General features: G+C 47.9%; 1 protein-coding gene across 4 annotated transcripts in view; it reads right to left on the reverse strand.

Annotated features, from left to right (window-relative positions):
* SLC4A11 (solute carrier family 4 member 11) overlaps positions 1–14,184 on the reverse strand; it is a 102,257-nt gene extending 88,073 nt beyond the window's left edge. For 2 of the 4 annotated variants that reach the window (XM_082759761.1, XM_082759760.1), the window contains exon 1: positions 3,369–3,720. In XM_082759761.1, coding sequence (XP_082615887.1) covers positions 3,369–3,594 — 226 coding nt within the window. In that variant the 5' untranslated portion in view covers positions 3,595–3,720. Of the gene's footprint in view, positions 1–3,368; positions 3,721–7,766; positions 8,100–14,114 lie in introns of those variants that run through there. The other 2 variants (XM_082759763.1, XM_082759762.1) reach the window with 2 other exon arrangements.
* Between the last annotated feature and the right edge of the window lie 12,737 nt (positions 14,185–26,921).

The raw sequence follows: 26,921 nt of genomic DNA on the forward strand, positions 1-26,921 counted from the left end.
AGACCCGCTCTGACTCAAAGCCACAAGATCAAAACCAAGGTCTGTGCTTGTACATGGAAAGACAGAAGTAGAGCAGTGATCAGCCACCTGGTCAACAAAAACTTTAATATTTTCAGTTGTGGTGCCAGACAAAGTAAAAAAACACTGGGATTAAAAGCAGAAATAGCTTAAGGGATATAGAAAAGGTGGCCGAGACGCACTCTGCAGCCTCAGCCCTCTCCACAAAGGGATTTCAAATCACAACAGGCTTGGTAGGATGGCACAAATCACCCCGTACAGTTTCTACATCAGTGAGCCACAACACAGCAGGCATGGGCAGGGGGAATCCAGCAGCACCAGCTCAGTTTTTGCCCTGGATTAACAACCCGAAATAAAAACACTCTGGTCCAGAGATGAAATCATTGCCGACTGACAGTGCACATAGGGTGTTATTCAGTAGGACACTGTTTACGGTTCATCTACATGGCTTCCATGGCTACAGCAACAGGGATGATGCTTGCTAGCATTTCAGGCAGATTACATGCATGCACGTTGTTTTCACTCAGCGCTGCACTTTCCCCACGTGAAGCATCAGTATGTAAAGCCCTTCTGACAGGCTGTTAGGATGCTTTAGCATTAATTTCAGAGAAAAAAAAAAGAATAGGTAAGGTATCTTCACTCATCTCCCCATGCATATCTTGAAATTAAATTCAAACCCTGGACGGCAGCACGCTGGTTGATGTAAACTGAATTCAGGAGGTGTTCTCCATCCTTAAGCACAGCAATACAGAGACATCCGGCGCTGGCAACAGATAGCATCACCAAGCAGCAAAGCCCGCTGAAAACGCATCAAGTCCTGCCTTACTTCAGCAAATTAAATAATTAAAGAGCTGGCAGGGCTGCTTTTCTGGATTTCCTGTCCAAAAGCATCACCCAGCAGGGCTTCAGCACTCGCTCAAGACCACAACTTACCTGCACTACTTCTGTAGCAGAGACGCTGTTCACACTCAAACAGCCCCCGCTCCTCTCCTCGCTGCTCCCCCCCGAGCCAGCACGCTCGATCCTAAATCCTGACCCCCCACACCACTTGCTCAGGTGGCCGAGGAGGCAATGGCTCGTGCTTGTTCAACAGCTCCAATATTAATCCATCCGGAGCATCTTTCTCCCTCACTTCCAATTGGCGAGCGGCGGATGGGTGGAGTGAGAGGGCGACCCATTAGCTCCCAGCCGGGCACCTCCGAGCCCTGGCTCCCCAAGAGGAGATGCCAGCAAGCTGCTAACTTCACGCCTTCACTTCATGCCACAGCACAGCCACGCTGGGCTTCGGTTTTCCTCCTCCAGCCACCCCGATCTGCATCCTCTCCCAGCTATCTGCCTCTGGGAGCAAGAAGGAAAAGCAAGGATTAAAGCCAGCCCGCGCTCCGAAGCCGGTGCTTTTTTGCTGGATGCTGTGCGGAGAAAGCCCGTGCGCCTCCTTAAATGAGGCTTTGTGGCAACCAGGCTCAAGAAGAAGATAGAGAAGATACCGCACCTTGCGGCCAGAAGTGCAGGGGAAACAAGAGGATGAAAAGATGCAGGATGAAGCGGGGGGAAGCTGCTGCCGAGAGGTAGATAGAGCAAATCTCTTAAAGACGTAGATGCTGAACTGACCACACTGCATGCCTGACTGCACAGCTGGGCTCCAATTTTTTTTTTTTTTTATCCCCCCCAAGCTATCCAGCTCACCAGCACAAGCAAGGGTTAATGCAGGCATTCAGAAGCAAATGAGGAGCCTTCATTAGTGCCCTGGCTCTCATTCCCTAAGTCCACACTATTACAGCAAGTTGAAGATAGAGCTGGAGAGACCTCACCTGATCCAAGAAGCTTTATACCCGAGCCTGTCAGCCCAGCAGCCAGCTAAGCAGCGTCTAAAAAGCTTTGGAGGGAAGATGCCACATCCTCTCCCCCTCCCTCCAGCCTATTCTACTGCTTCACTTTCCTCACAATTCAACATTTTCATAACAATAAGCCAAGTCTCCCCCAGCTGGATACTTAAAGCCCACAGGGGAATGGTCTATTCTGGCCAAAAAAAAAAAGAAAAAGGAGGGGGGAATAACTCAGCTCCCCAAAGCAACATCAAGCCAGCCTTAGAAAAGACAGAGCCCTAAAAAAAAAATAAAAATAAAAAAGATAAACAGCAAGTTCTCCAAACACCAGGGTCACTTCCATCTCCCAATCCCTTCCAGTGACTGATTAGCGCGATTTAAATAAAAAATCCCCAGTGATCACATATTTACCGGGAGGCAGAAGAGGCTTTCCAGTGCGAGGCAAGGCGAGGCAGGGCACAGCTGGGGAAGAGGCATCGCTTTCAGCAGCGGGATTCAGAGCCACATTGCCCGTCCCCGGTCCCTGCTACAGACTTGTTTCCGCTGCACGAAACCACAGGCAGTGCATGTTTTTAAACACCTCCCACGCATTCTCTCTGCTGAGACTGCTCATCCAGTCTCCTCCATGTTTATTTTTTTTTTTTCAGGACACCTGACAGCTTCTCCAGGTAGGGAGCATCACGGTCAGCTCGTTATTGAGATGTAAGGGATGCTGGATTTGAGGGTGGAAGAGACCCAAGAGGTCCCCAGCCCAGCTGCTTGCTCCAGGCAATGCTACCTTCAAAGCTGCACCAGGCTGCTCGGGACCTCATCTCAGAGTGATCTGGGTGATATCTGAGTGATGCCTTCCCCTAAAAAAGTTTCAGCAGAACATAAAACCTCAAGATCAGCAGTCAAAGTGGTCTCAGCTCCTAACACAGCAGGATTTTCTGAGTTTCCCCACATAGATTATTCACAATAATGCAGCACATGCAGTCCTGAACCAGGTTAACATACCTAATGCACTTTCTTGTAAGAAGAAAAATTCACAATAAAGGAGCTTAAATCACCTATCCCCACACCTGATCCCTCCACTAACAGTTTGAGAAGCCAGAGCTGAAAGCATCGCAGCCCTAAAGGTGAGACGAGCCGCCTAGCCTCCAGCAGGTATTTCAGGTTTCGAACGCTGCCCGATTCATTTCGGCGAGCAAACAAGCTTATGAAACAAAAGGCTGGCTAAGATTGCTTTCTATTTTTAATTTTCTCTGCTGAGGTTGTTTATCAGCACCCCTGGCCAGCCTGCCGGGACAAGGGTGCAGCAGGGAGCGGAGCTGCTCCCTGGTGGAGGTGCCAGCAGCCAAGCGAGCACCACCAGGAGAAACCCAGCAAACAGAGCGCACCAACATCATCAACACATCCTCCAAACCCTAGGTGCACCGCCTCCCTCCTCACCATCACCCCATCTTTAGAGCCCCCACAAATCATGGTGGGCTTCACAGCTTCCCCACGCCACCCTCTCCTCTGGTCCCCAAGCCCTTCACGCACCGTCCACTGCCCCGGTCCATCTCTGTGTCACCAGGCGCTGTGGCCACGGGGCCAAATCCTGCGAAGAGTCAGCGCTCGCCCCAAACTGGCCGTAGGGCGAGCGGAGGAAGGTGAGCCGGGGGTAGCAGAAAGAAGCTGGCTCCATGAGGACGGAGAAGAGAGGAGAGCCAGGTACAAAGCAAACCGCGTCTCCCTTCACCTCCTGCAGCTGGTACTGTTGGGACATGCAGTCTCAGAGCCTTCTCCCCGAGAAGTTCCCTTTTGGAGAGGAATTGATGCAAAGAAAGAAAAGAGGAGAGCCTCTCAAGAAGCTCCGTTCCTGCTGTCACAGCCTAGCAGAGCACACTGGAAAGGCTGCGTCTCCAGCCCGTATTTAAACGCGTCTCTCAGAAAGCAGAGATGCAGCACAGGAAGAGACAAATTCCAGCCCTGCGTCGGGCTGATAAGCCAGGTTTATAATATTCAAGAAGTATTGGCATTACTACAATTCCTTCCCTCCACCCCCAATGAATATCTTGGGCTGTAGCTTGTTGTGCACAATAAGCAAAAAAATCCCAATCCCTGAAAGAAAAGAATCAGCCTGTTCCGGTGGGAACAGCCAGCGCGTTGAATAAAACAAACACACGCGTGCTAAACCCCGGGGACACAATTAGGCTCGGAGCAGGGAGAGGAGGCATTTAACTCCTGGAGAAGGAGATGGCAGCGGGCAAGATGAAAAATAAGCCTGACACAGCACCCACGGGGTGGTTTGGGTGCTTTTTTCCCCCCCCCGGGGGTGAGCCCAAGCAGCAGCCCCCAGTGCTGTGGGGGGCCAGCACCTGCCCTGACACCAAGAAGTCCAGAGAGAAGAGCACTTCCAACCAAATCCTATGTGCACTGCCTCCCTCCTCACCAACCCTCATCTTTAGAAGCCCACCAAGATTTAGGGGGGCTCAGCTTCAGCCCCTCCTCATCCTCAGCCCCTCCCAGTTCTCCTTCCCACTCCTCTGCCCTCACCAGCAGGTAGCACCCCCAATAACTCACCCCATCACCTTTGCTGTTCTCAGCATCACAAAACAAAAGCTGCCCAGCTGATATCTTCCCTCCACCAGCTTCAAATTTATTTTCCCCTCTGTTCCTGCCATCACCTGTCCCATCCATCCCACCAAAGAACAGCCACAGGGGTGCACAGCTCCAGCCCTGGGAGCCCTTCTGCTGCAGTTCGCATCAGGTCCCCCAAACCTGAGCAGCCAAAAAACACCCACAGGGAAAAAAAAGCTTCTGCCCCTGTATAAAGAGCATCAGTGTTACCCTATGCAGTGGCTTATGCCAGGTTTTTATGCTTTTATCCCCCCATTTCTTGCAGTTTCTCTGCGCAGCATCCATAATAAATCAAAGTGGCCTCTCTGTTCCCTTGGTGTCCTACCCAAGCCACAGCTCCCACCGGTCCATCCAGCAGACCCTTCTTCAGTAAGAGGCAGGCAGAATTAGACTGAAGCCCTTTATACAGCCTTTTTCTTTTTTAAATTTAATTGCAAGTCAGAGCCAAGGATGAATTTAGAAAGGGGGAACAGAAAAACCCACGAAGTTACAAGTGACAGCTCTGCTCTTTGATATCAAAGCCAGCACTGACAGATGCCGAAGCCTGCAGCGCTCTGCTCCCGGGCCAGCATGGCACCATGCTCGGTGACAAGGCTTTACGGGGAGCTTATGCTAGATCATATTTAGAAAGTTCTATCACACTGAGAAAAAGATAAATTAAAATCCCATTTCACTACATCCTATCACAAACTCCTAAAGGAGCCGCTTTGCAGACCTCAGGGTCACAAATCACTGCTCAGACTTGAATGAACTTGGAGGAACAGGCTCAGCGCTCCTAATTTTCACCCTTAGTGTGGTTTATCCTTCACATCACTCTCCCTAACCCCAGCGGTGATGGCATCACGCCGTGCCCCAGCTGCTTCTAGCGGCAGCCACAAAGGTAGCTTGGGTTTAACACGTGCTGGATATCTGCTGGGGCACTTGGCAGCAGCCTGTGTGTTCAGAGGGTGGATGACAGCTTCACGATGACAAGTCATTAAGGCGTCCCAGAGCTGTTTACTTCCAGAGAAGCCCTACAGACAGAAATGGGACTTTTTGGAGAGGTAGTTTTGCACAAGGAGCGTTCTTGGTAGCTTAAGTGCCACCCAAGGTGCAGCAATAGAAAGCTTTTGGATTGCAGTCACTGGGGCTTCCTAGAGACACCTAAATCACAGCACAACTTTGGAGTAACAAGAGAAAAAACAGTTTCCCCCTTCATGATATGATTTCACACCTGCCTTTGGGCATGAAGCATACACACAAAGCATCACCACAATTCTGCAAGGACAAGGTTTGAGGTTTGTTATGTAGGGTCAACCAGGCAAGTGACAGGGCACCAGGCTAAGTCTGATAACTCAGGACTAAAATCAAGCTTCACAGCTAAGCTCAAGCTCCCTTCAGCAAGAAATATCCAACCTTTATCAAACTTTCACCAAAACCTACTTTTCAGACACAAAATGCTTCTGGTTTGGATTCTTTTCTCTTTTGAAGCCCTCTTGTTTCCCCATTGACTCAACAGAAAAATGAAGCTTGCTTTAAGGACTGTTCACAGCCTCGACTGATTCCCTGCAGGCTTTACCATAAGTCCAGTCTCCGAGTCTCCATACAGATCTTGTGCCACTGGGGGAGTCGAGCAAGCACGGCATCTAAAAGCCCGACTCCTATTTCTGGCTACGCTCATTTAAACAAGCTGAAACACTCAAACTGCCAAGGAACGACACGAGAGCTGGTGAGGAACTTCCTCTGTGGTACATAACTCTGACAGAGTGGCAACTGTATGAAAGCCACAGATATTTCAGAAGCAGAGGGCTCTGGCTGAGCTGGGTTAGCCAATGTGCCTCGGTTATGGCAGGGAGGCAACAGCGTGCAGCGCACGGGGTGGTGGCAGTGACTGAGGTGGAAGTGTAGACAGGGCTAAAAGCCTTGCATCACCATTTCCTTCAAGTTTAAAAAAAAAAAGCCACAAAATCAACTCCAGCAGCAGCCCAGGTGAGATACTATGGGATTTCCTCACTCAATTTATCCCATGCTTCAGCTGCAGCCTGACAGGCAGTGACTGCACAGGAGGGACAAGGCTGTGCTTACACCTGGAGAAATCTTACAGGCTTAGATAAAAAAAAAAAACTTACAGGTTTAGAGAGAAATACTGCATGCATCAGACCTTGCAGCAGCTTGGAAAGGAATCTGCATGCTCCCAAAAGTGTTCGTGTGCACACCACTGATGGTCAGACAGCCTGCACCATCGGGACTTCAGAGTGATGTGAAAAATAGCACTACAGAAGAAAGTTTTGAGGAAGAACGTAAGGAAAAGAGAAGTTTGCTTGGGTTCAAGCTGGGGTGGGGGACGTACAATCCTCCCAGCAGGAATCTTTAGGACCGTTCTCCCACCGGCTGCTTCTCAGGCAAAGCTGGTGTGCCACCTACAGTTGCTTTTACTCCCGAAGAAACTTCCCTACATGCAAACTCAAGTCCCTGTCCCTTAATTGAGTGGAAAGCCAGCACGAGCACAGCCATGCTGATGAAGGAAGTGCTTCCTTCGGTAGGGCAGCGGGGGGGGAGGCACTTTACGAGATAACCCAAAAGTTCAGCCAGAGCCAAGACGCGAGCGCGTTTGGAAGCGCACGTAAATCCCCCCCCTCCTCTCCCAGCCTTCCAAAGCTGCATTTCCAAGGCACATGGCTGGGGTCCTGCCAACGCACACGGCTGCCCGAGCCCCTTTTTGCTGTGATTTCACCTTTTTCTTGTGGTGGTTGCCCCACTACCAGCACCAAGTCGAGCAACCGCATCCGCCAGCGACGCACCCGAGCGGAGCCAGCACCGCATGGTGCCCTCCTTCCCCAAAGCAGCCACCGACCCCATACCAAAAGCAACACCAAAAGGGGGTCGAAAGCACCCCCCAGAGCAAAACCAGCCCCAAACTGGGCTGGCTCCTTTCTCCCCCTCTAGTCCCTTTGCTCCCTTCTCCTCCTTTAGTACCTTTGCCCCGTACCCGTGCCCTCTGGGTTGAAGCTGCCCAGGGAGCCCCGACCCATAGCATCTCATCCCACCTCCCAGCCAACAGGCGACCCCATACAAGCCCCCCTGGCAGCAATGGGACCACCAAAACCCTCCCTGTCCCCCAGCCCTTAGCAAAAAGGGACCGCGAGCCCCCAGGACAGCAGCACACGCATCCCCAGCCCACCCTCCCCATCGCATCCCATTGCAAATGCTTCCACCGCTGTGGGGAGGGGGAAAAAAAGTCAGAAGCAAAGCGGGGACACAGCAGGACCCCCCCCCCCAGCTGTAGGAACTCATCCAAGCCCCGGTGCCTGCCCCCCTCCTGCCACCTCGGCTGCTCACCGCAGGGCTGGAGGTGAAAAACCCTTCTCGCTGCCATGGCTGCCTCGCTTTTTCCTCTCATCCCGTCTTCACCATCTTGCCACACTTTTTTTGGGGGGAACTTTTCTTGAGGTTTCGGCCTTGTTTTGTTGAGTTTTGTTTTGTTTTTTTTTTTTTTTTTTTTTTAGTTGCTCGCCCCCCCCCAAAAAAAAAAAAAGAGGCAGCGCAGCCAAAACTGAAAGTCCCCGGGCGGCTGCGAGGGGAAGGGACGGAGCGGGCACACCCCGCCGGGTCCTAGCGCCCTCCCAGCCGCTTTCAAAACACCACCATCTCATGCCATTTCCTTTTTTTTCCCCCCCTTCCCCACACGTAACTCCTTATCCTGAGGTTTGTTACAAAACGGGATTTTGTTTTTCCAGGGGCGCGATGTGGCCGGAGCATCGCCAGGTGCGGTGCTGTTGGGAACCCCAAAACAAGGCAGAACAAGAAAAAAAAAAAAAACAGATTGGGGGATGATGTACATCAAATCCCTTCCCTTGGACCACTTTTTTCTCCCCCCAAGAGATGGCCTGACACAGGTGAGTTGGAATTCAAGCAGCCAGCCAGGTTTCCAAGCTGATCCCTGGAGCACCGCAGTGATTTACAAGTCCCCCCCCAAAACCCAAGCAGCTACACACCATACAGCACTGCTCCCCAGCCTACAAGCCTCTGCTTTATGAAAAAAAACAAGAAATTTGAGTTTTTCCCCCAGTTGCTGATACCTCATTTGCTCACAGCCTGGTGGTTTTAGCTTCCCTGCTCAAACCCCTCTCCCAGAAATAAGGGGGTGCCAGCACCAGGAGCTGGAGAACAGGGGCTCAGCTAGGAGCCCATCACAGGTTTGTGGTGTAACTTCTCGCAGAGAAAGGCAGCAACTGAAGCTTAATGCCTGCACTGAAATAAAAGCAAGGTGGCGATTAGAAGCTAGCAAGAGGACGTTTAGTATTGTCTGCAGCAGGTATACCATGACACATTAGGGTGAATAGCTATCCTGCCATGAAGGCTGACTCAGGATGTTTTGGTTTTGTTTCCTCCATCTTTCCTTCCTCTAGAAGGGTCTCCTAGCTGGATAGAAAAGAAATCTTAAAACATCTCAGCTTTTGATTGCTGCAGATGTTGGTCTCAAGGCAGTGTTATCCAGACTAAGCCTTCCCCGTCATCCTCTGAATACCAAACTACACCCAGACAAAAAAGAAACCTAAAATTCCCACCTGCCCCCTTTAAAGGCTTATGAGACTGTACAGATCAAGGTAGCAAATACTGGAGGAAGAAGTTCATGCTTATTTAGCACCTAGATTCAGTTGTAGAAAGCAATTCACCTTCTTTCCTGTTTCAAATGCAACCTTAAGTTGCATTTAAAATGCAACCCTAAGTGCAACCTTAAGCCCACAAGAAATGCCCACTCCCACCCATAAATCATCCTGGGAAGAAGAGTGGGGGTAGATCTACTTCTCATTCAATTTTGTTTTCAAGGAAGGGTATGTTTTTAAGTGATTTGTGGTTCTGCTGAAGCTCTAATAATGCTGCAGAATTCATCTGGCATTTGAAATGTTATGTTAAAGGTCGCCAGTTTAAACCATTAACCCCTTGCACAAGGTGAGCACACTGCTTTCAGTTATATCAGGTGATCAGGAGCCCAGTCTCCCAAGCTGTCGCCTTGCCAGGAGGGCAAAATGCTCAGATTAAGTTCCTGCCATTTGATCCCAATCTGGAGATGATTAGTTTTTTCCCCAGTAAGTGGGATGCATTTCTGGAAGTGGGAGCCTGGCATTTTCTGTAGGGCAAGCAGCTCTTCCTCCAGCTCCTTGGCAGCTGGGCGGGCAATAGCTGTGCTACACGTGATAGAAATTCAAGGTATGGAGGAAAATAGCCAGAATAAGCAGTTTGTAGATCAGAGGCACTTACAGTTTTTGAAGATCAGCACTAACAGAGAGCAGTGCTACATAACACCCATCCTATGGCTCCACCACCAAGACCCATCACTGGATAAGAGTTCACCAGACTGGTAGGGTGATGCCAAGCATACAGAGGCAATTTTTCAGAGCTTTATTCCACAGAAGTGTCCTGCAGAGGTTTGTACAATTCCTTCAAGACCTCCATCCTATAGCCACAAAGCTAATGACGGAGAACAGGGCTCCATATTCATTTCCTCTCATACCTCAAGCCAAACCCTACTCCCCCATAATGAAGATTCAGCAGCAGGTATCCCTTGCTGGAAATATTAGCCCCACCACCAGTATAGCTCTCGAGAAGATGAACACAGATATCAGCTTATCTGATTTGAGGCGAGGCACCAGAGAAGATACCAGATATCTTCTGTCTGGCGCTATCTGGTCTACCCTGGTGGCTCCAGACCTCTCTGCAGTCTCCACCAGCCCAGCTGAGCACAGCCACCCAGAGGGAGCTGCCTCCAAGGAGCACACATTACATCCTACCCCAAACCCATCAGCCTCTGAGGAGCCTCATCTGAGAATTGCCTCCAGCAGGAAAATAATGTGATGAACAAAGACAGCCTCCCCAAAGGAGGATGTTTGTGATCCTCTCAGCAAGTTATTTCTTCAATGTCTGACTGGCATGAAGTAGCTCTTCGTACCCAGGCTGAATCCAGCTGGAAGTGGGATTTTTGCTTGTTTTTATGACCAGATCATATAGGACCAGACTCCCTGGTGCAGCAGGATCAGCCGCTTAGGTGAGCAGAAGATTCCTGGGTTTCTTCCAAGTCAGGGACGGATACCAGGCATATTTGCTTGTTAGTGGGACACGTTTGCCCAGACCATGATTTTTCTGGTGGGCCAATACTGGAGACAGAACTCGGAGCCCAGAAGGAAACACTAGGTGGACCCTAGCATTGCAGAGAAACTCCTATCCAGTACTCATGCAGAGCAATGCTGGGATTCCCATGCATCCAATCCAGCCAAGACTAAAACAGAGTTGCTCATGGGATCAAAAAAAATTTAAACACTACCATAACCTGCAGCTAGAGTTGGTTTATCCTTTTTTTAAACCATGCCCTGAACTCCTTAAATCCCTCCTGTGGCTTCGACTGCGACTCCAAGGAAAGGAGTTTGCTCCACGAGTGGGCTGTGCAGGCAGCTGCAGGGGAGCAGCTCTGCTTGCAGGGCAGTGCAATAAATGCTGCAGCACAGCAGAGGGAGCACAGGGTCCTGCTGGGATCCCCCTCTGGGGGAGCAGCAACCAGGTGGGAACTTCAGTTCTTGTCTTTAGGGAGGGTGTTTAAGGGTTTATCCCACCACCATTTGCTTCAAACGCCCTTTGGCCTCACCCCTGGAGTGCCACAGGTCTCAGCCACAGCACTAAGAGATCCATTTCACTGCATGTGTTTGAAGTTGCTCTAGCACACTGGTGTGAGCAGCCCAGGGTGGCTTGGGGCACCAGATTTGGTTTTTAGAAGTTCAGTTTTGGAAGCCAAGTGGCCTCACAGCTCAAGCAGCTGCAGGTGGAGACATGGGGCAAGCTGCCCGGTTGTCATCACTGCTTGGTGCCTTTCCTCCAGCCCACAGCAAAGGCAAACAAGCCTCAGGCAGGACTGAATCAGTCCCTTCAAGTGTGAAAAAGTAGCTTGAGGTATACCTTAGGAGTCCAGTATTGTTCTCCCAGGGTTGTTCTGCACCTCTCCGTGCAAGGGAGGCTCACCCAAACAGGAGACAGGACCAGAGGAGCAATCACAAAATAAGCCCAAGAAAAGGCACAATGATCCCTTTAGCTGGAGGGGGAATCGGGGAGCTCCCGAAGTAGCAGCACAAGGAGCTGACCCAATAAAACTGATGCTGTAAAGGCAAGAAAGACACAGCACTCTGCCCCTTACAGGTGGCACCTCTCCAGGCTCACATTCACAGCTAAGAAGAGAGCTGGCCACATCTGGCAGGAGGAGACACCAGTTATCATCAAACAAGAGGCACATAAATGCTCATTCCTTTGTCTCCCTCCTGCAGATCCATTTTCTTACAGCTCCTCGAGCAGTTCTAGCTCTCTCCTGCAGGCACTCGGAGCCTGCAAGGACCAGGGCTGGCGCTGAGGCCAGCAGCTGCTGGGAAGGTCAGGCTCCTGTAATGCAGATTGCACCCAGATGGTGATTTCCTCCTGGCACCGGTAGGAGCTGGGGAAAGCAGCCAGCCTCCCCAGCAGGCTCTGCCAGAGCCAGAGGCAGAGACTCCCTGGCAAAAAAGTCACACCAGCATGCAGGTTTTATTAGGCCAGCGCCGTGCAGCCAGCTTGTGTTGCCACCAAGCAGAGCAGAGAGATGCGAGCAGGATGGAGCCCTCAAACAACGATTTGCTGCACAGCCCCTGCTCTGAACTCAGGTTCAATGCAGTTTTTTTAGTCTAAAAGATGCTCTTGCTTCCAGGAGAAAAGTCTAAGTTTCTCTTGCAAGCACATAATGGGAACAAGTCACCCAGCAGACCCTGTTCTCCTCTCCTGGAGCTTAAGGGCCAAAACATTAGCTAGAAATACTTGGCAATACCTGGAAGCTGCCTGGAGCACAGTGCCAGAATATCATCTCTTCCCATGAACTGGGGACACTCAGGTCTTCCCCATAACTGGGACATCAAAGGTTGGCTCCTCACCCAGCCACCTATTTCCCCCAAGATGTTTCACAAGCAACACTTGCTCAAACAGTCTGAGACTGGCCAAGCTCCCTCCTTACTGGAAGGATGGGGTCACAGCACTAAGAAAAGACATGGTCAGACTCGTATCCACATTAGTCAGGCTTCCCAGGGAAATGAAGGGAGCCAGAGGGACACTTGGTGGTCCCCTCTAGAAATCTTGGCAAGCAGATGATTTATCTGGATCTCTTCCCAAGAAGCTACCTGTGAAATACCAGTTTGACATGGACTTTTGGCCACAGAAAGCTTCTGCTGGACAATTTAGCCTCAAGCAATCCTGTTGGCTATCTAAATCATAGAATGGCTCAAGTTGGAAGGGATATTACAGATCATTTGGTTCCAACCCTCCTGCTTGCTAAAGATCAGGTTATCTGATTAAAGTATCATACAACAACTCTTCACTGGGCCTCCCAAGCTCCCTGCAAAATATTTGCAGAAAGCAGGAGAGGCTTCCCCAGGGAAATGCCAAGGAAACACCTAACCTAAAAGCCTAACCTAAGTCTCACCCAGACCTCATAATCCTGCCACCTCACACCAGACATCATCCCAAGGCTTTCCAGCACCCTTCAGTCAGTAGGGAAGCTCAAGAGGGCAAGGAAGATGTGAACAGAGCAGCTCAGAGAGGAGCAACAGCACATGCATTTGCAGAGTTCACCACTCCTAGAGCTACGGTCTGTCCTCCAGCACCTGAGGAGGTTCCACCCAAGGGAAAAAACTGGAGCCAGCATTTGAAGGAATGATGCTTACTGCTACTCCAAACCAGCTCTATGCCCTAAGTATGATGCTGTAAGCTACTGGTGGGGAACTGGATTTAACTCCAGCCTGACACCAACACCGGAGAGTCATTTTTACCTTTTTATGACAATTAAAGGGCATCTCCATGGAGCTTACTGAAGCACATCTCCACTTCATGGCTCATTAACAGGACACCACATCTCTGCCTGGGCCATTGCTCTCCAGACCCCATAGCAGGCAGCAAGCAGGGACCAGAGAGCAAGTAACCAGCAGGGGCCAGCCTGGGCTCCATCTCCCTCCTGCCAGCACAGGCAGGAGAATCACAGAATCACAGAATTTCTAGGCTGGAAGAGACCTCAAGATCATTGAGTCCAACCTCTGACCTAACACTAGCAGTCCCCACTAAACCATATCCCTAAGCTCTACCAGACACATCCCCATCCTTACAGGACATGACACACACTGGCACTGCAGGACTGCTGAGATCCAGCCACTGAAGTCTCTTAAGAGGTGACAATAAAGATGTTTTTTCATTCTTTGCTTTCTACATGGGGAAGATTGTGGGAAAGTGACACCCCCTTAAACATTACAGCCATGCAACGAGTCCTGCTAGCCTCAGAAGGTCCCAGGCAGAGATAAACACACAATAGCTTCATACACAGCCACAGCTGAATAGCTGAGTTCAGCCTCAGTTTAGCCTCAGAGCATTAGAAGATTGTTGGTTCCAGTAGAGAAGACACTTGCCAGCCTCTTTTTTTGTGTGCAAGAGCACAATTTAGAGAAGAAACCCTCGGTAGAAACCCAGTCCAGCCACTGGCAACCCAGCCTCCCCTCTGCACTGAGCAGCAACTCAATGTGAATATTTTCACTACTGCTGGAGGCAACGTGCTGGCGATAAGGAGTTTAGCATGGCATTTATTTAGTTATTTTCAGAACACTAATAGATTTAGAAATAAATGATGGTCCTTACCCAAGACTCAGCTGAACATGTTATGAAGCCCAAAGAACAGACCAGAGCAGCAGATCCAGATGATGTCATGTAATAGAGCAATAAAGAATTACGCAACTGAAGGCAACAGATAAAAAACAGGAACACTCAGCAACACCGAAAGGCTTGATGAAGAATAGCCTTAAATCTTAGCTATGCACACTCACAGAGCCCCTTGCCTAATATCCACTTAGATCACGCTACATCTACGGACGTAAATATTTACCTGAAGCCTTCAAGGCCAGGAAGAGGAGGGCACCAGGCACTGGTGCAGATTCATACCAAGCAAAAGCACACAGGAAGCAGTAGAGAAGAAAACAAGACAGATCGAGCCCAACATTTCCCAGGCAAAGTCACTTTTAACAGACTCAGCAGCAGGTTCACAAGGGCTCGCAGTACACAGCAACTGGTAGTCAAGAGCAACTGGGACCATTTTTAAACAAGGCTAAAACCCCCCACTTCTGACATGAAAAAGGATCATATGCTGGGATGCGGTTCTGAAGATTCTTCACACTTTGGGACGAAGACTTTCATCTCCCCGAGCAGATACAATTGCTGGCAGCAAACACACAAGGACAGAAAAAAAAACCTCAAGTTCCACAACAAGCTTCAAAGCCCTGTAGTGTTTTTACTCGCTGCTAAAACAGATTCTCAGTTTGCTATGCTTGTTTAATTAAATTTGAGTTGCATGAAAAGCCTCTCGCTTCTCCTGGAGGTGCCACCCTCCCCCAGCAGTGTGACAGTAGCAGGCATGCACTGGTTTTCTGACTCGAGTGACTACAGTTTGGCACCTCCAGCTTTGACACTGCACAGACTGGATTCAGAGCTGGGTATCTGGTAAAGCAATGCTGTAGTAGAGGCATTTTAAGAAATATGTCAAGTACAAGAAGGCAGTTTGAGCCAAGCATGTGAGATGCAGCATCCCTGCTCAGGTTCTCTTTGAGAATGGGCATCACTGTCTTCCATGGGGAATTCCCAAGGGATTCCCATGGATTGAGAGCAGAGGTTTTCCACATATCCATGAGCTATTGCGTCTGCTCAGGTTTGTGAGCCCTCTGCTTTAACAGGATGTTAATCTTAAACAAGACACATGCCCTTGAAAACCAGTAAAATGAAAGTAAAAAGTTGACAGCAGCACAACTCAGCAGTAGAGGGACATTTTGGGACTCAGCCTGATTATTAGGAAGGGAACACCGATGCTAATTCCTGGCCTCTGGAGAGACTGGAGAGCCTCTTGGCCAGCCACATACAAGAGTTTAAGGTAAAGATACAAAGCCCTGTTAAAACACAAAGCTTATGCATAAGTGATCAGATGAAGCTAAGCTAACTGGAGAGTTCATTCTCAGCCCTGGACAAACCATTTTGAGGCTCTGCCTCCACACCATTAGCACCAACATGACCTACAGGCTACAATAAGGAAACAGGGATCAGTTTCCCCCACTATTAAGGAACATCTACAGGGTTTACTAAGGCACCTCAATGGCACAGATAACTGCTAAAAGCTTTTTTTTTCCCCCCCCATTTTAATTTGGTAAAAGTCTAGAGCTGTCTACTTTGCAACCTTCTACTCCCACTAGGAAACATAGGTGACCAAAATGTGCCTCCAGGACAGGTCTAAGGATGTCTTAGCCACCTTCACCACCCTCCTCAGGAAGAGACACAGAGCAGTCAGATAGCATTCATCTCCTTAAGAGCTGCTTGAGCTTAATTAAAAATCCATCCCATTCCAGCCCTACAGATGTGGGATAGGAATTCTCCCACTTACCACTGAGCCTTTCAGAGCTAATTAGAGCATGAAAGCAGTAGCTGGGTATGCACATACTGAAGCACAAGCCATTAAAATAGTACTCATTAATCAAAGACTTAATCAGCTGCTGGAAGATCAGTGGCATAATAGACTGCAGAAGCCACTGCCTGAAGACACTCACAGCTTTGCCTTATTTCCATGTGCAGGCAGATGTGGTTGCAGACCATCACTGACTGTGGGTTTACAGCATTTCACCCTCCCCATCACTCTGACATAAACACCAGCAGCGCCTCTCAACAGCAAACCCAAGATTTGGAAACCCAGCTCCCAAAGTTACCTTCCCTACTGCCAGATTAAACAAAACCAAGCCCTTTTGATGTTAAAAGCCCAGCTGACCCAAATATGCAAGCTGTTAGATAGCACTTGTTCTTTAAAACTAGTTTAGACCAGTAGCAGTCTCACTGCCTGGAGAACTGGATAAATAAAACCCTTAATGCCATTAGGAAGCACCTCTATACTAGTATAATTATTTTTTTTTTTTTTTGCAGTAAAAGTCAAATTGATAGCACCAAGGGTTTATCTACTCCCTCTGTGAGTAGTAACAAAGCTCAGGGGGGAACAGGAAAGATGGCTATTTCCACCACTTTTAGACCTCGTTTGAATGTACACTTGTATTAGGTACCAGAAGAAAAATGCAAATAATCATGCTGCAAAGCTATATCTTAAGGGTAGGTGGGAGTCAACTCAAAGCTTGAGGCCTTCTCCTTGGCCTGGTTTTCAGTCCATGGTTTGTTCTACAGAAAGTTACCCACAGCTCACATTGAGCCAACCAATTTTCAGCCAGGGCTTTCCTAAGCTTTGAGCAAAGGACTTCCTGCCAGCAAGGACAAGCTAACTTTCATAAAATCCCTACCTGTAGGAGCTCAGAAGCTTTTCAGGCAACAGGTCACTGATCTACCTGGCTGTGGCTGGATCCTACCTACCTGCACTTTCCCCACCACCACACTAGTTGCTTTTTCCCCCCCCTTGTAACACCAGCCACACAGCTCCATTTTCCATGGGAGGGCTGTTCTCAAGGACACATGCAGTTAGACAAGCCGTTCTTGAGATGTTTAAGCCTGCTTTTTCCTTTCATAAAAGGAAGGAGCTGTTTCAGAGCTATCTAGGGTTTCTAGTTTTCTTTTAAGTCTTTGTAAGGCAGAAGGGGAGACTTCTAAGCATTTAGTACCCAAATAACAAGCTTGAAGTCACCAGTCAGTCTACAAAGGGCTCAAGGAAAAGCAGTTCCATGAAAACTTGCAGACAGACCACCAGAATATTTTACAGCTATTTTGTGGCTTACATTTGTCCCATTCATATTCAGAATCAAGCAGCTGAGTATTAATAGTCACCATCTTAAATAATTGAGATCCATGGTTTGGCATTAAGCATTGGGCAGGTAGGTTTAAGGGCTGCAGTTGGAAATGCTCACTCCAACGTTGTTGGCAGAGCTTAACGAAATCCTGAGAGCAAACAATAAAATGATTACAGTTTCTCGGAAAGCTGACCTGTGAGGAAAGCAATTGTGGATAGGCTTCAAGACTGAGGAACTGGAAAAGAACAGAACAAAATCCCAAGCAAGGTAATTTTGGCTGACTAGCAGGAAAGTCTTCAACTATTAATCCAGTTAGACTGCAATCTAGCCATCCTCTCCCAGGAGACTATTATTCCTGCACAAACTGGAAAAACCCAAAGGTTGCCATCCAGCAAACATGAGCATTTTTTTATTTTTTTTTTTTGAAAAACAGAGCTGGAAGGAAAACAAGTGGTTCTTATCTCTGGAATCAGTGTCTTACCTCTAGTTCTGTGCCAGAGGAATATAAAGTTACTTCCTTGTGGCAGAAAACAGCTTTATATGTAAAAGGATGCAAGATATTCAGTGTAGGATTCATCTCCAAAACCTTGTGTTTGCACACTGCTATATAATCACATTTAAGTGCACAAACACTTCAAGGCAATTACAAAGCTTTACTGGTAAGAGCTTTTCTTACCTAGTCAAGAGTCTGTAACCCACCTGGATAGTTTCACATCTTACATATTGAATGGGCCAAACTCATCCACAGTGCAGAAGGCTTAACGCACAAAACCTCTAGGTTGTGGCTTTCAAGCTTGGCTAATATTTCTGGGACTCTGCCACTTAGTTTTCATTTGAGATTTTTTTTTTTTTGAGATGCCATACTCCAATTTTCCCCACCCTTGCCTCAATCTTCACTCAAGGTCGCAGAAATACATGAAGTGCCTTTAAATGCCTTACTATGACAATATTCACCCCAGTGAGCAGAGATGAGTTTCACACAGACTGAGAGACACCAGCCCTTACTTGCCTGTTTGAGAAGCGCATTCAGAGATGTTCACCACGACAGACCCGTGTATGCCAAGCTGCAGAGCCAGTTCTGCAGACAGCTATGATTACAACACCTATTCCCCTGTCCTTTGCTTCCAGGTTTTTGGGTGTCCTGGCTGAAGATAGCGAGAAGACTTCAAAAGCCACCCCCAGAAATGCTGGCACGCTGTCACCCATTCAGATGGTTTCCTGCTGCAGACAGGCTGGCTCCTGGCTAAGAGCGCTGAGGAAGTAGATAGAAAAGACTGAAATTAAAGCAGAGAGCAACTTGACAGTAATTTCCTTCTCTGGGAAGCTCCCACATGCCCTGCCCTTTTACCAGCCTTCCAGCGAGAAGGTCCTGAAGACCTAGCATGGGACAAGAAATTACACCAAGAGCCTGAGTAAAGTGTCTGGAACAGATCCTTGTGCAACAAATCCACAGGAGTTCAAACAGTTCAAACTACCACAAAGATGGGTCTGTAGAAGGCTCGATGGCTTTCTGATCTCAGCACCAAGCCAGACAAACCTTGGGCTCTGCTCAAAGAGGGAGTTTTCCCTTGTACTGTCTTCACTAGAGATGCAGAAGCACCACTCGGCCTCACTGAATTACTCAATACTGTTGGTAGTCTAAAGGTTTTGCTTTCTCCCTTAATAAAAAAAATACTTGTGGGAGAAATCACATGCCTCAAAACCCCTGAAGACCTCCAGTACCACCTGAGAAAATCCAGCAGATGGTATGAAGGCAGGTAGCTGGGTTCAGCTTAGACCAGCCTAGAATTGCTATTCCCACAAGAGCGTATTTTTACACCCTCGTAAGCCAGACAGCAGTTTCATTTTGGAAGCATTTTAGTTCAGAGCTAGGAACAGCTCCTCTATTCACAGCATTTCATTCCTCCCAAAAACCTGCTAATCGCTTCCCATCTTTCTCTGAGCCAGTGCCAGCCTTGGATCATTTTGTCTCTGAACATTGAGATCTTGAACTCGAGACCTGCTGGGAACCAAATAAGTAACTAGAATCAGGGTCACAGAGCTGATATCATTAAACCAACTAATGCACATGCTGCTGAGCAGAGGATGTCCTTAAGTGATCAAGTTTACCGTAACACCACCTTGCTCAAGGCTTTAGAGAAGGGGAGGTCCAGTAATGCCTTGCCCAGAGCATCCCTCCTGCAGAGCAGCAAGAGTGACCTCCCACCTCCTTCCAGGTACCCAATATGCTGATCTGCAAAACATCAAAAACACCACAGCAATTCTAAAAGTATATTTGCCTTTCTACACAACATGCCAAGCACTCTTGTTATATGTTAAATAAGTAGCTCTGCCCTTCCCTACAAGAAAGGGAAACATTTAGGTGAGAAGTTGCAGATATACCACCTCTCCTTGGCCACACAGTTATTTCAAGGTGGTTGTTGGTTGTCCAACACTCCCCCAGCTGGGTCAAAGTCATCAATAGCTTTATTCCTTCAGATATTTCTCCCCTATTTCAGTCCAAGCTACAGGCTCTGTGCTGCTGAGAGCTGGCAAAAACAGGTGAGCAAAGTCAAAGCAGCATTTAGCGTGAAAGATCTGGGGAGACTGCTGCTTTTGCAGCTGTTTTCATCCTGGAAGCATAAAGCAGATACCTAGACTAGAGCACATTTGAATACAGGGCTTGCCTGCCATTGCAAGGTGTTTGTTGTTTTTCAACTATATACCAGAAAACAAAGACATCAGGTAACTGGAAGCCATCTCCTGTCAAGGTGTGCTACAGCTTTCTTAGGCTAGTTTCAGTAGCAATCAAGAAAATATCAGTCAAAACACTTTACTGTACTCTGAAGCAATGCTACATAGATTACTAAACACTGATAGCCCTGTTGTGCTCATGTTTGGTTGAACAATGCCATCTTCCCAGGCCTTTTGCCACCTCCTCAGGATGTAAGACTCAATGCCCAACAGGTTGGGAGTAAGATATCCATCTTTGTCCATGCTTCTAAATTAAGTGCTTGCTAGGTTTAGCAAGGTATCTTCACTGAAGTGATGACCTGGGCTTGCTACCTAGCTTCACATAGCTCTACTGTGAGCAATTCTCCACCAGACAGCCTGCCTACACACCATACATCTGGTTTCTGTCCCTCAGAAGATTGGAGAAGCAGCTTGTGTCCAGAAAAATTTGTGCCTGTCCACACCTCAGTCTGGTTCTGTCTCAATAGACAGAACAATTTAGATTTCAAACTACCTCAAGCCAGATAAGTGATATTCTGACAGCCCTTAAGAAGTTCAAAACCTATTGTCTTATCCCCTATTGCCCAAGGTATATGCTCTAACTCAGAACTATTAAACAATTTGCTTTTGATTTCAGTCTGTATCAGAAATATCACTGCCTAGATCTCGTGTGGGTTGAGTCACCAGATTGCTTTCAACCTTGCTCATGGAAAGGTTGAAGTCACTAACCACCAGTGTCCCAATTCTAACATGCTCTTTGAAGTGCTGAGAACACCATCCTAGCCAGATTCAGGGCTATTATCTGACCTTGTGTAAGGTGAAGAAAGTCACCTGGTGCACTTCCACTGTAAGGAAGGTTAAGATCATCAACAAGCAACAGAAATGAGGAAACAGTTTAGCAAGTCTTGTGAAAAAGATAAGGAACAGATTAGTAAGAACTTGGGAACAGAGCAGGTTGCAGACAGTTAAAAATCACAGCCCACCTCCTTACCACTCCAGAGAGTTTCTGACCATGCTTCTCCCACAAACATGGCATCAAGGTTTTGGTCCTTCAGAGAAAGCTAGGTGAAGCCTAGGGCTTTATGGCTATTCATACATTAGCTTTGAACGTAATGGGAATTGCTGGTGATGGGTATGGTGCAGAACACAAAAGCATTTTGAGAGCTTAAGAACAGCTCCTTCCATTGGCAAGGAAATACGTATCCAGGCAAGTGGCCTAATTTGTATAGCCACTACCAGCAAATACCTGGAAGAGAGCTTTAGCACCAGCAGCCCATCCTACAGGGAGGCCATACAGGATATCCTAAGCCTCCAGCAGGTCTGAAGGCCTCCATGCTCCATAGCCTGCAGTGAATCCCTTTCACAGAAGGGGTCAATCACTGTCACCTGCATTTCAGCACTTCAAAAATCCCACAGCATGGAAACAGCTTGCAAACTGTTCTTGTGACTGTGTTCTCTCCTAGATTTTGAGCCAAAGACCTGCAAAGACCCTTTAACTTCCCACCGACTGCTCTCTTTAATCCCTTCCCTTGTGACATTTTCCACCTTGGAAAAAAAAAAAAAAGCTAAATTGCTATTAATCCTAGCTGGTTGTGGTCCTCTTTGTTGCCTTTCTGACCCCATAGAGGTTCCTAGGGCTGTTGGAGGGGCAGCACAGACATCTACATGTTAGAGCTCTGCATGTTACAGGCAGACAAGCCAGGTTCACAGAACAGGAGGAACAAAGATGAGGACACCTCTCCTTGGCTCCCATAGGTAAGTGCTTTTTCCCTCATCATCATCTGGGTAAGCCACAAATTTTTCACTCCATTTCCCATAACCAAGACGCCCTAAGTCACATAAAGATCATATCACGTGAAGTCATTCAGATCTTCAGCAGCTTTGAAACAGAATTAGCCATGGCCTAGAGGAATACACATTTGATAGGCTATTTTAGGTAGGTTAAGCAAACTGGGCTCAGTAACACGTTTACATTCCACTTCCCTTTGTGAATTATGCTCTAGTAATGACACTGGAGCACAGACTTAATGAAGACTGATTCGATTAACAGTGTGAATGGGAGCAACACAGAACCAAAAGTTCAAGGGGTTAAGTAATTGTCCATTGATTATCCTAACATAAGTTGCTGGTAACATGAAAGATTTCTAGAAGTCTGGTTCTTAAAGCATAGCACCTGTGCTCCAAAGCAAGTGTAACTTGCAAAGTGACTGCAAGCATTCAGCAGCATGGTTTGGAAGGCAGAGACCATGGCAGCCAACAAGAACAGTACTGGGAGCTCTGGGGGAAGCACCTGAGACACTTTGAAGTGGCCTCCTGCAGCTAAATGCTTCCCTAGAGGGAGATGCACAGACACTTCCACACAGCCCTTCCTGAGAACAGACTGGACAGGCGGGTAGACCCAGACCAGGAGAAGCAATGATTGTTTTCTCAGAATATGGTTTGTTGGCACAATCACAGGAAACTTTTAAAATAAGCAACTTTCTTATACCTGTGTCCTTTGGAGCCACCTCCTCAGAGCTGGAAGCTCTTGATAAATTTGAGACCAGCAGCTTTTGAGTGCGTTCCAAGTACTCCCCACAAGCAGCTCCTGAGAGGTGATGAGGGCTGGGAGTCCCAGGCATTGCTGACACAGGCTGCTCTGCATGAAACTGTGACTCCCTTGGAGCCACTACAGGACCAACAAGTGCAGGAGCTCTCCAGGGTATCCCCAAAGCCCTCCTCCCATCCTTTTTACTTCTCCATATTGCAGACACCAGAGGGTCCCTGACCACATGTACCACCACTAGCACCTTACACAACCTACTCACTTCACAGATAAATCTTGTTTCCTAAACTTCAATAGCATGGCACACTAATATCGAGTTGCAAAGCAGGTGCAAACTTGCACTAGGTCAAGCTTTCACCATCTGCCTCATAGCCCACTCAGAACCTCTCACCCCAAGAGGGACACAAAGACACAAACCAAGCAGACTCCCCATGGCTAGCTTTGCCTCCAGACTCACCACTTGAGGTCAGAGTGATTTATCAGCCCTCTTTGGGAGGAGACAAACCAAAACCACATGCCAACTCCACCACCTTGCAACCACCTCACCCCCAGCAGACCTGTTGCTTCATCCCAACCCAGAGGTGGGTTTCCCCCCCCTTTGCCCACAATAGCCTAAGCATGGACCCACACTGCAGGAGTCACACAGGGCTGGGCTGTCCAGTTCCTCCAGCTATAGCTGGGAAAGGGCCGGTGTCCCCGTGCAGGAAGACCCCCTGCCTCCGGAAGAATCTCTGAGGGGAAGCAGTCCCAAAGAAGCTTCCTGGCCAGCCGGGGAAGCTGTTTGTGCTGGCAGCCTCGGCCAGGGGGATGCCGCAGCATTTCAGCTCAGCTTGCAACAATTACCCATTGCAGGGATGGCCCCAGGGGCCACGCTCACGCAGCAGAGCAAAGCCACGAAAGCGGGTAACAATGCTCGAAAGAGCAGCTTGGCCTTTCAGCATCTCCCAGGGAGGTGCCCCAGCTCCTGCATTAAGTTTTTTTTCCTCCCCCCTACCCTCCCCACTTCCAGCCTGAAAGGAAAAAGGAGTTGGAGATGGAGGCAGAGAGAGAGCTGCTAGTCCAAGTTCAGGAGGTGAATAGAGCAAAGAGAGCACAGTTTGGTCTCCTCTGTCCCAGCCATGTGTCTGGGTGATCCTTCCTCGCTCAGACAAGCCTGACACCCCCATTCCTGGTCCTTTGTCACCCACAGAGGGGCTGCTGCTGGGACAAAGCCCATCCCTGCCAGCAGCAGCAGGGAGCAAAGCCACAGCCGAGAACAGCACATTCGCTTGAAGCTTCCTGGCCTGGGGTGGGGGTGAAAAAAAAAAATAATCAGGGATTGTGTGCAAGAAACGCTGTGTTTTATTATTGAAGAAGTCTGTCCATAAGGCAGAACCCAATTAAGGGCATCGCTTCTGAGTGTCACAATATTCCCAGTGCAGGCACAGCCTGGTCACAGCACTCAGTTCTTAGAAACATCGAGGCAGGCCTGGGAGCAGGCCTTAGGTCTTTGAAGCCTGCTCTCGAGGTTTTCAGCTCTCCAGAGGAAGGCAGAGGCATACAAAGCACAGGCATTTGCCACTTTTAAGCATCTACATCTAGAACAGACTTTTCTCTAGGTGCCCCAAAAGTTGCCTGGGCAAACTCCAGACATTTGAGCTAGAAGAAGCCTGACCTGGCATTGACAACCTGTTGGTAGAGGCCTCTCCCACTAATTCTTCTTTGCTTAGATTTTATTTTATTTTTTAAAACTTAGAATGGGTTTGTCTTCTGCACAGCCAGGGCCACCAATGCCTTTCTGCTTTTAGCCTTGCCTCTAGGGGACTCATCTGCCTCCAAGTGCTGTCACAGCTCTAGCTACAGCTGGACCCAGATAAAGTCTAGTTATTGACAGAAAGCTATCAGGCCTAGATAGCCCAAAAATGCATTTTCCCTAGATTTTGAGGAAAAGTGTGCAGCCTGTTTTGCTCACTTTGTTAATGAGCAGTTTTACACCCAGCTCCCCCTGCCCACACCATCCTCACACAACCTAAGGCAGCTGAAGCCAAGCTGGTGTCCAAGGCCATTTCAGGAGGTAGCTGCAGTGTAACAGACTGTAGCAAGGCCACACATAAGCATCTTGCATTTGTCAAAAATGGACTCTGCTACATCAAAAAAAGCTATAGTAGCATTAGAGTTTCTCTTCAGAGAGGCAATCTCCAAAACCCTCAAGAAAGCCACCATTTAATAAATGGATTTGTGTTGCACTCAGTGCGGTCACTCTGCTGTGCCGGATTGTTTTTGTGCTGCAGAGTTAACTCTTCCAGACAAAAGAGGGAACATTTGGGTTATGACTTCCTTCTGTGAAGTCATTTAATAAGAAAGGAAACCCCAGCAGAATATACAGCACAGCATGTCCCGCTTTGTCCCACACTGTAGGATTCCTGTTATGCACATCTTGAATTTGACTGAATTCAATTGCAGAGGTCTGCTTTTTCTCCCCAAAAAGAATATTTTAGAGAGCTGACATCTCCCAGCACGAGAGCCTTTGAGTGTCAGAGGCCTTTCTGGGCACGTCAGATTTGCACAGCCAGAAAATCCAAGGACAGCACAAGGAAGAACCCCGACCACCATGCAACAACTATGCTTTTATATAAGCCAACCAAATGAAGTCCAGAATAGGTATGCAGTTTGCTCCACTCAATTCTGGCCAGCATTCCTCTTGGCCTTACTATGACATCTGTTGTTTCATAGAGAAATCTCCTGCAACATTACACACAATTTAGCTATCGCAACCTTGCCAACCTCACACATCATTATCATAGCCACTTCTCATGCTGCCTCTACACCACCACCTTAGCTACACACTTGCAGTATGAATTGGCCATCAAATCCACGAGCAGGATGGCTTGACAGAAAGCCCTCTGAAGTGTGCCTGAACTCTTACCCTCTTGGATTGCAGATGGGCAAGTTCTGAATTTATTTTCACACACTCCAAGTTGAAAGGCCATCAGATGTGAATCTGGATGTTTAGCCAAAAAGTATTGCCAGAGCCCGAGTTCAAACAAATCTCAGATCTGCTATAAATTGCCAAGTTGTGTCTGAAGGGAGAGAACCTTCAGGGATTAAACACTTAGTGCCTCTGAAAAAGAACACGTTCACTTTCCAGTTCAAGGGATGTTTATACCAAGGGTTAATTTTACTTTATTTTTAATCAACAGGAATTACTTGCATGGGAGCCATCAATTCTGTGTCTGCAAAACCCCTTATCTTCCAATCCAGTATGAATTTTGCAGTGCTTTAAACCTAAGAAGCTTTTATTTCAAAGACTTATTTTGCATTTCATCTCAAAGTTCATTTGGATTGAAAGAAAAGACATCGCCAGAGAAGATAAAAGAAGTGCTTTAGGCTAACAAGTTTGGGTGCATTAGTTAACTGAGGGATCCTGCAAGTTATACAGCCACAGCTCCTCCCTCTTCTCTGCAAAAGGGATGCCCTGTAACAGTCTTAATGCACTCAGCCCCTTTCATTTTGCAGGTGAGGAAGGTTCACAGGCAGAACAGAGCATCCCAGAGCCACATCAGCACTGTGAGAGAACAGGGAACAACTCTGATCTACAGCAGTAGAGCACACAGTGCACAAGCCACAATGCTGGTCCCTGAGAGCCTCCCCAGAAGATAAAGGACCAGAAGGAAGTGTCTGCTCAAGGTATCCCCAGAGGCCAGATGGCTGGTGATACTGAGGTAAAAGCTGTTTAAGGTGGATCAGCACCAGTTTTTGTTGTTGAGTTCTTACTGCCATTGTTCCATGGGATGAACCAAAGGTTCATCTACCCACAGGGAATTTCACATACCTAAAAGAAGTTACTTTAAGTGCTAGGTAATAGATACATAACCTTCCGCTTTGGGGACCCTGAGGTAAAATGTATTTTTAAGTGCTCAGATAATGCCTGGTAATATAAGCAGGTATTAGTGTTATTTTTTAAATGCTAACTGCCTCAAACTTTTCCACTGGCAATTTCAACCATACTTATTAAGATCATCACTATCAGTCACTTAATAAAAACCTCACTGACATCCAGTATCACAGTAACCAACCTCAAGAGCACACTTATTTTGGAAGTGTTACCTCAGATACAAGTGACCACAGCAACCAGAGTATTTTTGCTTTCAATCTTCTAAATCTACCCTTATGTACTGACCTAAGGGCCATGAGAGTTGGTTTTAGGCAGAGGGACTGCTGGTGGGCATTGGCCTTTCATCTTGAGGGCCCTGATGGATCCACAGCTGAGTTCTCTACCCTGTCCACAGTTTTTGCAGAAGTCAGACAAATAAAGGCTAAAGATGTTCCTTCCTATCCACTCTTCTCTCCACATTGAGAAGCATTTATTTTGGTAAGAGGTTTTTGGACAAAATACAGTGGAAGAAGTTTACTTTTAATCTTCTGTTCTGCTTTTTCTAGTACTTGGATAAA

This window comes from Aythya marila (genome assembly GCF_965140915.1).
Source record: "Aythya marila genome assembly, chromosome: 4".
Classification (NCBI taxonomy): Eukaryota; Metazoa; Chordata; class Aves; order Anseriformes; family Anatidae; genus Aythya; species Aythya marila.